This window comes from Anguilla rostrata, chromosome 18 (genome assembly GCF_018555375.3).
Source record: "Anguilla rostrata isolate EN2019 chromosome 18, ASM1855537v3, whole genome shotgun sequence".
In the NCBI taxonomy this organism is placed as follows: Eukaryota; Metazoa; Chordata; class Actinopteri; order Anguilliformes; family Anguillidae; genus Anguilla; species Anguilla rostrata.
In genome coordinates this window covers 29,461,923-29,480,823 of record NC_057950.1, presented here as the reverse complement: position 1 = coordinate 29,480,823, position 18,901 = coordinate 29,461,923, and the positions used below count along the sequence as shown (strand labels likewise).

General features: G+C 42.6%; 1 protein-coding gene across 2 annotated transcripts in view; it reads right to left on the bottom strand.

The window, feature by feature from the left end:
* The window catches only part of LOC135244978 (VPS10 domain-containing receptor SorCS3-like), a 135,888-nt gene extending 117,985 nt beyond the window's left edge, over positions 1-17,903 (bottom strand). The window contains exon 1 of one of the 2 annotated variants that reach the window (XM_064317701.1): positions 16,876-17,903. In XM_064317701.1, the coding sequence (XP_064173771.1) occupies positions 16,876-17,640 (765 nt within the window). In that variant the 5' untranslated portion in view covers positions 17,641-17,903. The remainder of the gene's footprint in view (positions 1-16,875) is intronic. The other variant, XM_064317700.1, reaches the window with a different exon arrangement.
* Positions 17,904-18,901: the final 998 nt, after the last annotated feature.

Here is an 18,901-nt window from a genome sequence, read left to right as displayed (position 1 = left end):
CAGATGTTAAACGATCGCAGCCTCCTCAGGAAGTACAGTCTGCTTTGGCCCTTCTTATAGAGATTGTCAGTGTTGTTGGACCAGTCCAACTTGTCATCCAGCACCAGCCCTAGGTACCTGTAGCTGCCCACAGCCTCAACTTCAACCCCCTCAATTTGGACTGGATGGGGGCGTGGTCTGGACTTTCCAAAGTCTATGACCAGTTCTTTTGTTTTTGAGGTGTTGAGCTGCAGGTGATTAGTGTGGCACCAGATGACAAAGTCCCTCACCAGACTCCTATACTCCTCCTCCCGTTCCCCCTAATACACCCCATGATGGCCGTGTCATCAGCAAACTTCTGAATGTGACACAACTCAGAGTTATAGCTGAAGTCCGAAGTGTATAGGGTGAAGAGTAGAGGAGCCAGCACAGTCCCTTGGGGTGCTCCTGTGCTGCTGACCACAGTGTCAGATGTGATGTCCTTCAACCTGACATACTGTGACCGGTCTGTGAGGTAGTTGGTAATCCATGACACCAAGCGGGGGTCCACTCGTATCCTAGCCAGTTTGTCTTGAAGCAAAAGGGGCTGGATGGTATTGAAGGCACTCGAGAAGTCCAGAAACAAAATCCTGACCGTGCCACTTCCCTTGTCCAGATGCGAGTGGGCCCGATGCAGGAGGTAGAGGATAGCATCCTCCACCCCAACTCCTGTCCGATATGCAAACTGTAGCGGGTCCTGAGCATGCTGCACCTGAGGCCTGAGGAGGTTGAGGAGGAGCCTCTCCAGTGTCTTCATGATGTGTGATGTGAGTGCCACCGGTCTGTAGTCATTCATCTCACTTGGCCGGTTCTTTTCGGAACCGGAACGATGCAGGATGTCTTCCACAGGGTGGGCACTCTCCCTAGTTGTAAACTGAGGTTGAAGACGTACTGTAGAGGCTCCCCCAGTTCAGCGGCGCAGGTCTTTAACAGCCTGGGACACACCTTGTCCGGGCCAGCTGCTTTCCTGGGGCGAACCTTCCTCAGTTCACTCCTGACCTGGTCCGCAGTGATGCAGGGAGGGGGATGGGAGGTGGGCAGGGAAGAGGGGTCAGCTCTGGAGTTGGTTAGAGGGGGTGGGGGATGGGTGGAGGGGACCGGTCGAACCGGTTGAAAAAATTGTTGAGCTCGTTCGCCTTCTCCACTGTCCCCCCTCTACACTGCTCTTCGCTTTGTAGCCTGTGAGGGTTCTCACACCATCCCAGACCTCCCTCATGTTGTTTGCCTGCAGTCTCTGCTCCACCTTCCCTCTGTAGCTCTCTTTCGCCTCCCTCAGGCACAGCTTCAGTTCGCGTTGTGCTGACTTTATTGCCTCCTTGTCCCCATTTTTGAAGGCCACCTTCTTCTTGTTGAGGACCTTTTTCACCTCACGTGTTACCCAAGGTTTATTATTAGGAAACAACGCACAGCTTTAGCAGGGGCAACCACATCCATACAGAAATTAAGGTAATCCGCCAGGCAGTGTGTCAGTCCCTCTATGTCCTCTCCATGCGAACTCTGTAGCACACTCCAGTCCGTGGTTTCAAAACAGTCTCTTAGGGCATCCTCCACTTCAGGAGACCATCTCCTAAAAGTGTGTTTTGTGGCTGGTTGTCTTTTCACCAGGGGGGTGTACTGTGGCTGCAGGTAAACCAGGTTGTGGTCAGATTTCCCCAGTGGGGGGAGGGGGGTGGCCCTGTATGCCTCTCTCACATTAGCATAAAGTAGGTCTATTGTCCTGTTGTTCCTTGTGGGACAATCCACAAACTGGTGGAATGCAGTCAGTGTGGATTCCAAGGTGACATGATTAAAGTCACCTGAAATGGCGATAAACGCCTCTGGATGTTGTGTCTGCAGCCTAGCTGTGATTGAATGTATCTTCTCACAGGCAGTGGCTGCGTCAGCTCTCGGAGGAATGTAAACACAGACGGCAATCACGTGACTGAACTCCCTCGGTAGATAGTATGGCCGCAGGCTAACGGCTAGCAGCTCTAGATCCCGGCAACATAAGATCACCTTCGTATTAACATGTCCTGGGTTACACCATCGGTTGTTAATGTATAAAATGAGACCCCCACCTTTGCTTTTTCCGCAGGCTTTCGTGTCTCTATCGGCTCTCACTGAGCTGAAACCCGGCAAGTCCACGTTAGTATCTGGTGTGCAGCAGGTTAGCCACGTCTCCGTGAAGAGAAACAAGCTGCTCTCCCGATAAATCCGCTGGTGGTTGATGAGCGCTGACAACTCGTCCATCTTATTCGCCAGTGCGTTAACATTCCCCATCATTATGGAGGGTATCGATGGTTTAAAACGCCTTCGCTTGTCCGTTAGCCTAGCCTTAACCTTAGCGCCAGCCTTGCAGCCTCGGTATTTCCTCCTTAGTTCTGCCGGAATGTGATGTCTTACTCCGGCTTGCGACATCTTCAGAGCCAGCAGTTCCTCTCTTGAATACACAAGCGAGCTGGTTCTTGGATGTGTTGATAGGTTACACATATCCACAGGATATAGAAAAAAACACACTACACAGACGAGCAGGAATAGCAAAGATAACAGAAAACTTACGATATTAGCCATGCAAATTAGACTTGCTAAATATAGGTAAGAGCAAAACTGGCAATTTGTACAGATTAAATCATACAATCTTTTTGTTTTACCCACAGGTTCTCTATGTTTATGGTTTCACTGTTCTCTGGCTCTAGAAGGTAGTCCTTCTTTGCCTAAATTGAGTTCAGCAAAGTCTCAACAATCTCCTCTCCTCCACTTCCCCCTCTCTTCAGAGCTGCAGTGCATATTCCAGGGTCCTGATTAGTCATCAGTGGAGGGAAGCTGCTCACATGCAGGAGAACTTGGGCACAAATGTGTGTGTAGAAATGTGCTTCCAGTAGTGAGATCTCATGCAAATCTTTTGTGCCGGCCAAAGAGACAGACCCCCACACCCCAACTCACCTCACTCACTCACACACATGCACACACACACACACACACACACACACACACACACGCATAAACCCCCGTGTGCACGCACACGCATGCAGACACACCATACACGCACGCACACACGCATACACACAGGTGCACACACGCGTACGCATAAACACACGCGTGTGTGCACACACGCACGCAGACACACCACACACACACATGCGCATACACACACATACGCACACACCCATACATACACATACACACACACGCATACACACAAACACGCACATACACATACATACATGCACACACATACTCATTTTCTATTCACAAGAGAAAAGAACAGCTTTGATCTTAGCAGCTACAGCCTTATGTAATGTCAGTAGTGATGAGCAAAGTGAAAATTCCTTGATTTAAACTTGGTGGAGAGATTTAAAATGTTTTAAATTTGTATCTCTCTCTGTCCCTCCTTCTCTGTTCTCTCTCTCCTTCTCTCTCTCCCTCCTTCTCTCTCTCTCTCTCTGACTCACTCTATACAGTGTGGCAGGAGCAAAGATATCCGTAAGATGGAGCAGAAGACGTGGACGCGTCACTGACGCAGGCAGGGCTCTCAAAAATAGCAGGTGGTGTTTCCAACACCTCGACCCCAGAGTAAAGATAAAACGTTGTGTGCATTCTGCCAGCTGCGTGAATCTATCTTCCGGGAGCTTCTGTGCAACAAGTTCTATTTACTGTAGGTCGCATAATGGAATCACTCCCTCTAGTGGTGGAACTGAGCACTGCCTTAGGACACACTGAGACAAAACTGCATCCAGACCTGTGCATATTAATTATGCATGTGCAAACACCTGAAGGACAGGACAGCGAATGGAATTGATTTAATGTCCCCATGGCATACTTTTAGCCTTTCCCAAATGAGTGTGGGGGGAGGTTTCCCACAGGAAATAAAAGTACAAGTTTCCCAGCATTGGTAGAGCAATGTTTGCAACTGCTGCACTTCACAAGTAAAAGAGGGAGAGTTGGTTTCTCATATTCCCATAGCAACAAATATGTGTGTGTGTGTGTGTGTGTGTGTGTGTGTGTGCACGTGCGCATGTGTGTGTGTGTGTGTGTGCACGTGTGCACGTGTTTGTGTGCGCGCGTATGTTTGTGTGCGTATGTGTGTGTGTGTGTGTGTGTATGTGTGTGTTTCTGTCAGTGTGGATGTGGGCTGGGGGTTGGATTGTGATGCTGAGGAGTGGGTTGGGGATAAGAGGTTTTGAGGGTTAGGGTGGGGTTTGAGGGTGGAGACAGAGGGACACTAGGGTGGGGTTTGAGGGTGGAGACAGAGGGACACTAGGGTGGGGTTTGAGGGTGGAGACAGAGGGACACTAGGGTGGGGTTTGAGGGTGGAGACACAGAGGGACACTAGGGTGGGGTCTGAGGGTGGAGACACAGTAGAAGGAACACTTTTGTACCCCTTGAGTTTCCACTTTCACTACATGGGTCAAACTGGAAGGGAGAAGAGGGGTTACAGATTATATAAGTATTTTTTTTACATGTTAATTACACTAATCTAATTATGCCAAGTGAAAATGTTTTCATACTAAAATTGTTTTAATAATTTTTTTTCAGTAATTTTCAATCGTAATTATATATTAAAAAGACTTGTTTTAAACCCAATGATGGGTTTTATCTGATAGAATAAAATGCATAACAAATCCCAGAAATTTTCACAGAAGTTAATTAAAAGATGGTTATTCCTAAATTCTCAGTAAAATCACACAATCATAATTAATGTACTAAAGAACACAGTTCCCATCCAGAAAGATTTACATTTTTTTCACAATGAGACTAAATAAGTGTGAAAAACATGTATCTGTATTCAGTGAAATTATATTTTTTTCTTCTGGATTTAATGTCACTCAAATTCTGAAAGAAGTAGTAAAACTATAATAAAACTGCTTATGCCAAATAGTACAAAAGAATACAAAACCTTGTAATTACTTATAAGCTGTAACATCACAACTATGTCATTTTCTAACAATCTCCGTTCTAAATGTGCTGCTGAACACCCTGCTGTTTGTCCAACAGACAAATCCCACAGTTGGTAATTACTCCTCAATCTAAGATCAATTTTCTTGCTCCCAACAGTTTTTCTGGATCAATTCCTTCAGCAATTAACAATTCCTTGTCTGCAACTCAAGGCAGAGTCTCTACAAACCTTACAGTACGTTACAGCCAGAGACAAACGCTCAGCTCGAGCGAAGAGCAAAGACGGTCGTGGAAAAAGAGGCCTCGCTTCGCAGTGCTAGCGTAGCTTCCCCACGAATCACAGATTTACTGACACGTGTTCACAGGTTCCTCAACGCATTAATAACCAATACTGGGAAGCGGTAGACTCAAAACAAAATACAAAAAAACATGAATATTAAAATAAAACAAGAGCTATTGTAAATTGATGAGCTTCCTTTTGAATGTGAGCCTGTACTTTGTGATAGGACACGCGGTGCAAACGCGAAGCGCGACGGTGAGCTAGCGCGGCGGCGAACTAGCGCGACGTGCTGCCATCAGCGGTGCGCTAGCTTTCGGCGATGACAGTTTGATGTAGAGGCACAAACAAAGCGACGGGTAAGCGGAAATGTAGCAAAAACGTCTGACTGTTTGTTCTTTGTGCTATTTATTGTGTGGTTAAGCGCTCCAGAACTGCGTGCCTCAGCCGTCCCCCCTGACCCCCCCCCCACACACCCTACACACACTGCATTAACACTCCTACTGAAGTCCTGAGAGTATTTAAGACTTGGTGCAATGAGGCCTGCCCTGGTACCACAAGCTGTTAATTACAGTGATTAATTGACGGGAAACAGGATCAGAACTCAACTGAGTACTTGGACGAACTCCAGATTTACTGGACAAAAGGTCATTTTTTTACTGCCTCGAAATGACACACATGCTGACACTGCTCACTGACAGCATAACTTTCCAGGTGTGTGTGTGTGTGTGCGTGTGTGTGTGTTTGAGAGAGAGAGAGAGAGAGAGAGAGAGGGAGGAGAAAGAGAGAGAGGGAGAACGAGAGGAGAAAGCGAGGGAGAGACAGAGATAGGAGAAAGAGAGGGAGAGAGAGGGAGAGCTTTTAGTCACTTCATTTTATTCTGCCTCAGATAGATATATGGGACATGAATGGCACATAATATTATAGAATAGGCAGTTCTAAAGTGTTAAATTACATTTTTATTGCACTTTATAATGAGGCACAATTTCAGCCAAGTATCTAAAGCACACACTCTGCACTCGTTTTAATACCATGTTTGCTTCAGAATTGCATGATTATTATGATAATCATCACGCAATGTGAAGAGTGTCTCTCGGATGACTTTGCCTCAAAGTTTAGTCACCTCTCCCACAACCGGCCATTAATGGCGGCCATTTTGTTAAATAATGAGCGCGCAGCAGTTGCAATGGCAGTGACAAATCGTTTCTGGGAAAAAGAGGATGTATGGTTGGCCTAACTGACCTTTGACTGCCTGGTGTCATTGAGGAAGCAGACAGAGCTTGGCACACACACACACACCACTGGCCACTCCCCCTCTTTTAACACCAAACACAATTTGAGCCACAATCTGAAGGAATGAATGAAACACTGCATCTATAGAGCACTTTTCCAGATGCTCAAAGTGCTTTACAGTGATTAGGGGAAACTCACTTCGACCACCACCAATGTGTAGCACCCACCTGGGTGATGCACCGCAGCCATTTTGCAACAGCACACTCACCACATATCAGCTGAGGTGAAGAGGAAGGTAACAGTTTTTGACCAATTAAATCAGGGGATGATTAGGTGGCAAGTTTGAGAGAGCCAGGTTGGGAGTTTAGCGAGGACACCGGGGAACCCCCGACCCTTTGCGATGAGTGTCATGGGGTCTTTAATGACCACAGTGAGACAGGACCTCGGTCTACCTTCTCATCCAAAAGACGGCATCTCCTACAGCACAGTGTCCCCGTCACAGCACTGGGGCAATTGGGGTTTATTCGACCTGAGGGAAGATTGCCCCCTGCTGGCCCACCAACACCACTTCCACTGATTTAGCTCTCCTAATGCCCTTCAGAAATGGTGGGCATTCTTGGTGAAAGTTGGTGCGAGCACCCTGGAATTGTGCCCAGTCTTCACACCTAAACCCACGTACTGTGCCAGGTTTACCAATCGACAATAACAGCACCAGGCAGCAACCTCTGAGCGGTCCAGGGATATAAAACTGTTTTAAAATTCCCACTGATTCATTTCTGAGTATTACCTTTCAGGAATCAAAGTTCTTAGCCCAGTGGGTGAACACCCAATGAAGTTCAGCTTTTAAATACGTATGGGGCTGTTCTCCCATTCACTGTGGGGTAATATGTATGCGTTTACATGGCACTGCACAACCAGGTAACACAAAAGGATTTCTGTAATGAAAGGCAGGGACGGGAGAATGGGGGTTTCATTATACCTAAAACTGGCAAAGCTACCATATGCCATTAGTGACTCGTTCATTTGAGTCATTGTGGATCACTGCGGAGAGAAAAAGTATTTATTTATTTATTTATTACTATCACAGAGTATGACTTTTATATAAAGTTTGCACTCCTTCTCAGATAGGAGGCAAAATATTCCAGTTATAAATACTGTGGGACAAACAGAATCCCTGCTCCTGTTCCTTAAATGCAGCGCAGGGAATGAGACTGCGCTGGAGCAGAGCCTCAGCACTTCTGAGTAAGGCTTACACTGGCGTGACTAAAAGCAAAAAAAACTGCATTGTGCTCCGTTTAAAATGCACATCTGCTTTTTCCTAACCAAATGTTTCTTCTCTGAAGACCAACACAGTAAAGTGTCATGTACGAATACATTTGTTAACCTAATCATTTTTCATTCAGATTTTAACCTGAAGAGATTATGTGATTTATATGACCTTCATAAGAAATTGTGATATTAACTTGATCACAGACACATGACTTATCCAAAAGCACTGGATATGCATTCATAAATGCTTATGTCACAGACCACAAATATTCCTAAGTCATACCATGACACTACAGATGCAGCAAGTGACATTACCATGATATACCAAATAGCATGTGCCCTATCCCCATTCACTGCTTTTAACATAAGCATTTATGCATATCTATGTAGTGCTTATGAAGGGGTTATGTAGCTCTTATAAAGGCCAGATATAGAAAGTGAAATAGTTTGGCTGTGCTTCAGCCTATTTTATTTCAAACGCATACATTTCCCATAAACACCCTGCCGTGGACAGCGAATGGTACCGTGGCTGATATAACTTAGGAAACTTAGAAAGCACACGAGGGGCCTATTTAGCTCCTCTTATTTTCCAACCTTGGATACATTTCCCCATAATTCATTAGCTCCCCTGAATTTCAGTCCTATTTTATTTATCCTGGTGTGCCCACTGCCAGGGAAGAGGAAGTGAGTGCAATAAATTATTTATTAATCCAGAAGGGTCCATTTTTCCCCTTTAATTAGTGTTTACAAACAAGTTCCTCAGACTTCTTCCCCTGCAAACGAAGTTCAGTTTCTTGGCGTGGCGCCACACTTGAAGAAGGGTGATTTTGGTCCAGACTCTTAGACAAGCAAGCCAAGATTACACTCGACTTTCGCCACCCAACAGTTAATTTAATGTTCACAGAGATCATCAGTATGATGTAGTGAGGAAAAGATAAAGAAATTAAAGGCAGCATTACCTGAAAATAATTACTATTTTTATCTGATCCGCTGTGGCGACCCCTAACGGGAACAGCCGAAAGAAGAAGATTCAGAAAATATTTAGTCTAGCACTGTGAAATTTTACTTCAAACAACATTGACATATCAGTAGTCATTAGCCGTTGCAATTACATTCATAACTCATTTTAGTCAGATACAATTAAAACCGAGGTACAGGCAGTCTGATGTTACATCCATGCCACCTAGTCGGTATGATTGTATCAGAGGTGCGGAATAATTCAGTAAATGAAAACACCCTGTAATATATGTACACAGGTTAATTTTTGGCACATACTAATGTGAATCAAGGAAACACACTTCCAGTGGTAACATGAGACCAGCCATATCCTCAGATTATGAAGCATGAGGCTTTATTCATGAAAAAAGACAAGCGACTTCATAACGTACCATAAAGTGAATTATGGTAATATCCAAATAGATGAGGAAATCTGCTTCTGTTTGTTTTTAACACCCAGGTAAGCTTTTACAAAGCAAGTAGCCGACCGTACGGACCAATCTGGTGTGTGCTTATTATAAATGCCTGTGACCAGGTGGCTGTTTCTTTTCCATTAACCACTTGGAGCATCCAGAAGATGAGGCTATGTCAACACAGCAAGCAAATTAGCTGAACACATTTAACATTAAACACTGAACTAACTTAAAAATTCAAACACATTAATGAGTCAATTGAATGTCTTTAATTATTTAATTATTTAATTTTTTTAAATGCCTAAGGTTTCCCCAAAATAACTTTCAACACAATCTAGTGTCCCTAATCTGCAAATCTGAAGCCCCCTCCATGACCTCCCTGGGTACCAACCCTCTCGTTTTCTCTGTAGATGCCATTCCATAAACATATGAAGCAAAAAAGCACGTTGTTTGTTATAGCAATTCAGAGGCAGCATAACTATAACAGCTGTTACCTTTATATGGGGGGGGGGGACAAAACAGGGACATTTTTTGGCCAACTAGCATACAATTCCTGCTAGAATACAATACGAAAATCCTGACTTTTCAAGGACAGGTAACTTTTCTAAATGATGTATGATTTGATTTATTGCAAATAAAAATACAGCCCTATACCCTTATAAATTACTTCTGGAACAGTTTTTTTTTTTACTTAGCTCGCTCAAAAACAGTTTTTTGGAAATATTTCCCGGAAACGTCACATTGCCCCGTTCCTTAGGCCGGTGGTAGAGGACTGCACATGTACGAATCTGAAATGGCTGTGGTAGCTGCATTGTACATTAAGTCATTGACCGTGTTTCATCAATCAAGCACTACATTTATGGCGACTCTCCCTTACGTTTGAGAAAGGAGAGAATCTTTTTGAATCTTTTTTTTAAAGACTCCTTTGTCTTTAGGAACAGCTGCCTGTTAGGGAAGTTGCGAGACGGTGACTCTGGGGATGGTTGGCTATTTTGTACGGAATTAAACAACCTGAAACATTAAAACCGTGTTCTGAAGTTTTTACTAATGAGACGTGTTAACATTTAAAGGTGACAATGCCTGTCTATTGACACCCGTCCAAAACCAGAGATGGAGCGATGAAACAATGTTGTTTTCCTGCCATGCGAAAAACAGATCTTAAATAGCGGCAGTGCATTTAAATAAGCAGGTTGTGGCTGAGCTTGTTTACATACCAGTCTCAGTAAATACCCCACTAAATTGAAAACACGCGGCGACAGACAATTTTGCAGCCCTGAAGGTAATTTGCGACATACTTAGTAAATATGGTCCTTAGTTTTGCTATTTTTAATTTGTTAATCCGATATAATGATATACAATTACAGAATAATTTTCACCATAATGAAGAAAAAAAGCCCAAACACCTGTCTAACAGATCAGAAACACTCTTCAGGGGGCAGGTGTGGATGTAGTGCCTACTATCTGCAGAAGACTTAAAAAACAGAACTACAGAGGCTACACTGCAAGATGCAGACCACTAGTACGCCACAAAAACAGGATGGAGAGGTTACAGTTTGCTAAGAAGTACCTAAAATAGCATGCAGAGTTATTTTAGGTACTTCTTTGAGCAAACTGTGGGGGCCAAAAGGAAAGTTCAAAAGCACCTCCACCCCTCATCTATGAAACATGTAGGTGGGGGTGTCATGGTTTGGGCATGTACGGTGCCACAGGTACTGGCTGACTTGTCTTCATTGATGATGTAACTGCTGATAGCAGCAGCAGAATTCATTCTTAAGTGTACAGAAGCATCTTATCTGCTCAAGTTCAGTCAGAAGAGTCCAAATTCATTGCACGGCTCTTCATCCTACAGCAAGACAATGATCCAAAACATACTGTAAAGCAACAAAACTCTTGTCTAGCCAAGTCATTAACCCCAATCTGAATCCAAAAGAACACGTGTTTCATATGCTTAAGTGAAAAAGGCAACTTGCCCCCAAAACAAGCAGGAGCTGAAGATGGCTGCAGTACAGGCCTGGCAGAGCATCACCAGAGAAGATACTCAGCACCTGGTGATGTCTATGGGTCATGGACCTCAAGCAGTCATTGCATGTATATGCCACACAGCAGTACATAATATTTATATGTCCCAAACATTATGATGCACTGAAATGAGGGAACTATGTATAAAAAGTGCTGCAATTTTTACATGGTGAAGCCAAAATTGATTTAAAAATTACCGTTAAATAAAAGCTGAGAATGTGCACATTGACAATACGTGAATTGTTTTGATTAAAACTCTAAAATTGTGGAGTACACAGCCAAATCAAGAAAAAATATGTCTTTGTTCCAAACACTATGGTACCTACTGTGTATATATATATATATATATATATATATATAGAGAGAGAGAGAGAGAGAGAGAGTAGAAGCATATGGGTATCCTTTTAAAATGAATTTTATTAAATACCAACTGACTTGACTTTCCTTCGCATATTTGCATAGTTATTGGCATTTTGACCTACTGAGAAATGCTGATATCCGCATGAGCGACTATTTATACATTACCATCCTCCACATGAGTCTCATCATAATAGAGTAATGGCATTTGATGCTATGAACTGTGCCTACCTCATAAGCACACGGCCCAAAGCCTGTTTATTTCTTCTGCAGAACACATTGACTCCGATCTCATGGACACAAAGCATAGGTCCTTAGCTCTCCAACTGTCCCACATCGAACGACAGCCTTTTGAAATGAACTATACTCGGGTGTACTCCATACATTATTCCACATTAGGTTGCATTCTGTACACAAGTTATGCTCCTGAGTCGAATTTTGATAGTGTCCTGCTTCTGTTGTATTTGGTGAAGTACATCAAAATGCATGACTGGGAGGTAATGTTCTTCCTAGGTAATGTTCAGTGCCCTTCTGTAGTGAGCTCTATCCCTTCTTCACAGGAAGTGAATTTCACTAAGACTTTTCATTTGAGCCATATATATCTTTCATTGACACATAAGCATTGCACAGGCATTCATAATTGCCTCTGCCAATAACTGCACTTACAGTGTGCATCGCTGGGTTTACCATGGGAATGCCCATATGCATGCTTGAGTAACAGTGTTAACCAGAATTCCTACACGTTCCTAAATCTTTGGCTATGAACAAACCTGAGACAATAAGCATTCAGTGATAATGTAGTCTTTCCATCCATAGGCTCATTTGCAGACCGTGACCATAGCTCACATGCAAGGCAAGTAGAGAAGTAGACGTGTAAAGTATGACACCTCAGAGTTTCCCTTTAAATGCGTTATGAGTACAATCACGCTGTGGGTCCCCCAGTTTTACTACAGTAAAATACAGTATTTAACTACATGTTTTCCTTTGCTTCACTGCAACCCTAATCTGCAGACCACGCTACAGTACATTAACAAAGCCCAAAGATACTCCCCAGCATAGAGGATTGATTTGTGCTTTTACAGCTCCCTTTCAGAGTTTTCTCTCACAGAACAGCGGACTCTAGGACACAATGTAGAAAGACCTGCCCCTCCCCTGCCATCGAGCCAGTTGGCTCCTTCATATTTGAAGACCGTGGTGCCAGAGCTCTTGCATCAAAGCGGGGGTCAGAGACAAGGGCAGGGGCTCTCCCCTGGTCAGCCGGGGAAGCCTCTGCAGCTAGAGAGAGGGAACAGCCCGTGTGCGGAGTCCACCGCGGTTAAACAAAGGAGCCAGGCGCCATCTCGCTATCCAGAGTAATCAAACACACAGTCAGGGCCACAGCAATGAAGACAAAGCGCTCGGGTTGGGAGGAGATTCTGATAACTGGTCTGAAAAGGCATTGCACTGCCAGGGAACGACAACTCCCCAAATGGATGTGCCTGAGCTAAACCCATCTCAAGAGTTAACAGTCTTTGCAAAGAGTTAACAGTCTTTGTAAACTAGAGAAGACAGACAGCAACCTTTTAATTATTGTGTTCTGTTTTCTTATTAGCACATGTTGGAACTGTTAGCCTGGGTCAAATATACCCAGGATATTACTGGGATTGTAATGCAATACAGAAAAAATCAATGCAAAAATACTCAATATAACCTATATTATCTTAATCAAAATTTTAAAAAAATATATAAACAATATAACAATACATCTTTGTGAAAAAGATGTGTGACATAAAAAAAATGAAAAATCACTATAATGAAGGCATGGGGGCATAAATCAAGAACATGCTAACAGCAATGTGCAACCCTGACCCATATATCAGACAAATAACCTATACTTCTAATTAAGATAAGGCGAAAGTTAGGATGCTTTGGTTCAAATAACATGTAGCATAACATTTAATATGTAATGTTTCAGTCTCATTTTGCATCCAGCAGTATTATTGCATTGGACACTACTAGGGCTGTCAAAAAATATTTGAAGTTCAAAAACTATTCGAAAATCTTTTTTTTTTTTTAAGTTCGAACCTAAATTTGAGCAATCGAATATTAGTTTTGGATCCCGCGTTTTTGATTGGGAGTTTTGTAATTAACATAAATATACAGGCTTTAATTTCATGCGGCGAATCATGTTCATGCATGCAAAGTTCATTTCCTGTGCTAACGTTACTTCCTCTGTCACATCAAAAATATTGAAAACTAACGGTGAAAATGGCAGCAGCATCGGAGGAGTTGCTCCCACTAGCTGGTAGTGGAAGCCCTGTTTGGGAAGTAACGTTAACACAGGAAATGAACTTTGCGTGCATGAACATGATTCGCCACAACAGTCCTGCTTTTAAATGTAGCAAGCTATCTTGACCCTTGCTTTCAGAAATTAGTGCCAATAACCTCCGGTGATACTTTCAGCTCCATGGACACCTAACGTTACTGGTCAGCTAACAATTTAGGCTAAATAATGTTCCCATATGGCAGGCTATGTTTCCTTTCTGTTCTGAAGATTTTGATGAAATTGTTTAGTTTGTTTAACTTCTTTCAACATCCAGAGTAATTTATGTTGTTTAGGCTACAGGTATTAGCCGTTTTAATAGTTTTTGTGTTAAGAATTAAACAAGGATTTCCCATAAACAATCATTTCCCTATTATTGTGATTCATAAATGCCAAGTTGTGGCAAATTAGATCCACGAGAAAGTTCTTTATTCATTTGCGCATTAGGCTATAGAAACTGCAGGGGATTCATTTATAAAATGAACTGTGTGCACGTCAATTTGTCTCTACCTCGAGTCATGTTGAAATTTTATAAAAAACACTACTTTGACGTGATTTTCTACGTAGTCTACGCGCCACGTAGTTCATTTAAAATACGTTTTATAAATGAGGCCCCCAGATGTAGTAACCTAGTGTGAAAGTTCACCGATGTCCTCTATTCTACTGCTTGTTTGTGGAAAATAACGCTTAGGCCAGTTTGGAGGGAGCGTCACGTGCATATTGTACCCGACAATAAGCAGCTTATTTTTGTGAACTATAGGCAAATGATATTCGAATATATTCGAACGCTAACTAATTACAAAGTCTAATATTCGAACTCAATTTCATGGCACTTTTGACAGCCTTAAACACTACCAGAAGGTCAACTAGCTAGCAGGAAAGTTGAGAAAATGTTGAGAAATACATCCATATTCAACCAGGATCTGACCTGGTCATGACCCCATTAAAGGATGTCTAGGCTTATATGATGCCTTTTCAACCAACCCATGCCTGCTGGTACTGCACAGACCTTTTTTCATATTACAGCAAGTTACATCTATGTAGGTTAAACAAAGATGGCTTGTTTTTATTATTTCAACAGGGCGAAGCAACATGGTCTTCAGGTGCAATCAGTGATGGCTAGCCAGCAAACCAGGCTCCCAAAGCTGCCCATTCCCACAGCGGGCTCACTGACTAGCCCTTAGCCATGGTAATGCAGCTGAAATAACTATGCTGTACTGTATATTAGCTCCCTTAATGAATAAATATCAAGGAACTTTAGCGTTATGCAAATCAGTGGGTGTGTAACACTAAAGCAGTTTGGTCACTTATTCTGACTGCAGCTGCTATGTAAGACAAAGCAACACATAGGAGAGTAAACAAAAACAACAGCTAAAATAGGCTACTGCTGAGTTTTATCTATGTTAAACACAGTTAGTATCACTTGTGAAGATAATATACATACAATTACAGGTGATAATGTGCATGACTAGCTTGCCCTGACTGGATGCCACTGTAAAGCATTTATAAGCAACTTTATCTGCTGGATAACAGAACATTAATGACAGAAGCTGGAATAATGATAAAATGGCTGCCACATGAAATGTGACATGTGCTATTTCATTTTTTTAATGGTTGAAATTGTTTCATTTGAAAGCCCATTCAAAGTGAAACCATGCATGTTAAAATCACTCTTTTAGCAATCAGAAACCACATTTGCATATAATACACACACACACACACACACACACAAACAGGCTATTTCTAGCCTTTATTATAATATGAGGAAAGAAACATTTTCATCCAGCTAAATATTAAGCACAAACTGAAATATGTATATGAAAACACATAAAATATTTTACATTTAAATAGCGCTGTCTTCTCCAAAAAGGTTCAAATTAGAAAGTTGGATGTGATATGACTTCTATCTTTTGTGTGTTAAATATTCATTTTTAGTTAATTTGAATATTTATTTCCCTTTCTTTTGTTATTATTATTATTATTATTATTATTATTATCTCTGATTTATGTTATATATTCCTTCCAACAGAGAGCATGAATTAAACTGCATTTAAGGGAACAAACACATCTTACATTTGTTTCCTTTATTTAAAAAAGATCTGTTGAATGTAAGTTACATATTACATATACAGATATGCAGTTAAAATTATGCAGATCGACTTTTTTTGGGGAGGGGGCTCATCCTTGAACTCTGAAACATCATCACCACAATCTCTAATCACAACAATGTTGAGATACAACAGGGAAAAGTATCAGTGAATTTCCTCTGTCCATTTAAAGACATCTATCCATTGATCTCTCTCTCTCTCTCTCGCTCTCTCTCTCTCTCTCACACACACACACACTCTCTCTCTCCCTCCCTCCCCCTCTCTCTCTCTCTCTCTCACACACACGCACTAAGGCATATACACGCAGAAACTATATGCATTGTCTAAATACTCAAAATGGATATATTCATTATTCAAATTGATTAAAACCCACAAATCAAATACATGGACATTGAGTTTGTCGGAATCAGTAAATATTATAATTCCAATTACTTGCAGGTAATGGTACTTCATTAATTCACTGTCATCACATTACATGAATAATCTATTATTGACTATGCATCCGTGCAAGCCAACGCATGACTAGTGTAATTTATACTCTCAGTCCTGTGCTGTAATTGCAAGCATACAGTGCAAAATTCAGCTCTCAGAGACTTCTTGAGCTTTTTCATTTCTGCTGGTTGAACGCAAAACACCGTAGCGCCACAGCGATTGCTGTAATGCACGTTTGGATCGTGTGGCGCGCGGCAGCTGCAGCAAACCTGAGCGCATCTTCATAATTTTAAAATGTAAATAGCCAGCATGTACTATTTGATTGTGTCTCGGGGGGAAATCGGATTCGATTTTGGCTAAAAGAAATTCTATTTTAGGGGATATAGGCCATAACCAAATCTGCGCACCTGTTACTGTAAAACATGTAAACACAATCACGCTGGAGATTCATTACGCACGTAAACTGCGGATAGACTTAATGCTCTAAACAGGGTTTATTAGTATCAGGATTCCCTTCACACATGTGATAGGCTGCATAATGCGTAATCAATACGAACTAGAACGCATATAACTTACGCTGCTGTTGTGTCCAGACCAATGCACCATTGCTTGGTTGTGAGCGGAATCCCCAGACAGCGGGAAAGTGGTGCTGATTAGTTTGGGTTCATCTTTCCGAGGGTTTGTCACTTTGTCATCGTCTCTGTTCCAATTAAATTCGGAACTCAGCCTGTGCCCGTCCAGTGAGATACCAGCGCTCTTTCCCTCACCCAAAAGCGCCCCGCCAGGAAAGGGGCTTTTCACACCATTTGTTGATTCGGACAGTTCTGGTCCACTTCGTTTTGCCCTCACAACGTGCGCATCTTTCTTAGTGTCGACGAATGCGCGGTTAGCAGAGTTTTGAGTTACTTGATCACTTAAAATGGCAAATACTTCCGCCTCCCTGTTATTTTGATGAGAGATTGATAGTTTTTTGCTTTCACCATCCTGCGGTGACCAGTATGGGGACATTTCACTAAGAAGTCCATCCACTCTTCCATCTTTAACGAGTTTCTTCACATCCCTGGGAAAACGGTTTGCTACCAGGGTACCACCGGTTACTCCCGTTTTTAGATCTGCGGATAGGCGAGATTCTTTGGGGATATGTTTTGAAAATGTTGTCCTCGTCTCCGCCAAATTAACGCGCTTTACCAGCGGTAACTCCTCTCGCTTTATTTTAACTGGCGATGGGCAAGGTGCACAGGTTATCTCTGCCTTGGCAGTCGCCGGAATTTGAGTGAAGATCAAAAGCCAGGTCCACAGAAGTACAGGAAAGCCCGGGCACGAGGTAGCCCTCGTCTCCATCTCTGTCTGAGAATCGACTGGAATTTACAACAAACCCTGTTTTCTTTAAATAATCTGGGGGCTGGAAACCACCTCCCAAGTTGTGAGATTGTTACACGCGCCGCTTCTGTCTCCGTTGCTCTCAGACGTTTTTAACTAAACAATTCACGTTAAAGAATTTCATCAAATGAGCCGCCACGCGGGGAGGAGCGGAAATAAAGCCAAGCCGCTAGATCTGCGCCAGGAAGACTGTGTGTGTGCGCGCGCGTGTGTATGTGTGTGTGTGTGAGTCTGTCAGAGAGAGAGAGAGAGAGAGAGAGAGAGAGAGAGACGCATTGGGAGTCAGGATGGAGTCTGATCCAGTAAGCGAACGGTGCTGTAGGTAGTTTTCTTATGAATACCTCAGGGTATTACATACCATACTCATTCACGAATCAGTTATTGGCCCTCAAATTGAAGCTCTCAATTGAACATCAAATGAATCGGATTAATGTGTCTTCTCAATTACACACTTAATTGCCTGTACAAAATATATTCAGTTAAAATGTACCATTTCTATCATTCTTCCTGTTCTGCTGCATAAAGCAATATATAGCCTACTTAAAGCGGTCTTGTGCTTATATCTGTCGCACACGAATCCTGTTAAACACTACAGCGCAGGATACAACGATCTTTTTCGATTTAAAGAATCTCGGTAACAATTCTTGTTCGCACTGAATGAGAGCTTCAGGATGGGCACCACCAAACTCCGCTCCGTTCTTCTGCCGATAAATTGCACAAGTCAGCATATATGACAACGGATAATTAATCGGTACTGTTGTCCTTTGCTTCCGTTTGGAAACGTTTCACTATATTCCGATACATATTCGTATTTTCCAAATAATTACTGTTGAGGAAAAAAAACAAACAGGACGTTGAAAAGAAGTATAATAAAAATAAATTATTGTCGTATGTTCCTGTGGGGGGGGGGGGGGGCAGGTGCAATAACTTGAGACGAGAAGGGAATAAAATCCGGACAACAACGTGATTGTACTCATGAGCAAAACAAAGAAGTCCTGGTATGGCATACCTGTCCGTTCTGGCCCAGAAATAAGTGTAAGGAGGGGGGGGGGGGGGATAAAATCACTTGTTTCCAACTGCCTAAATTAATCAATATATTGGCTACAACAAAGACCAGTCTGTAAAGGGGGCCTCTGCACAGAGTTTGGGAACTCCCGATTTAGCTTGACTTACAGAACCTCCAAACTGACCTGTCAGCCTTTTCCGGGTTTGAGAGCAAAAT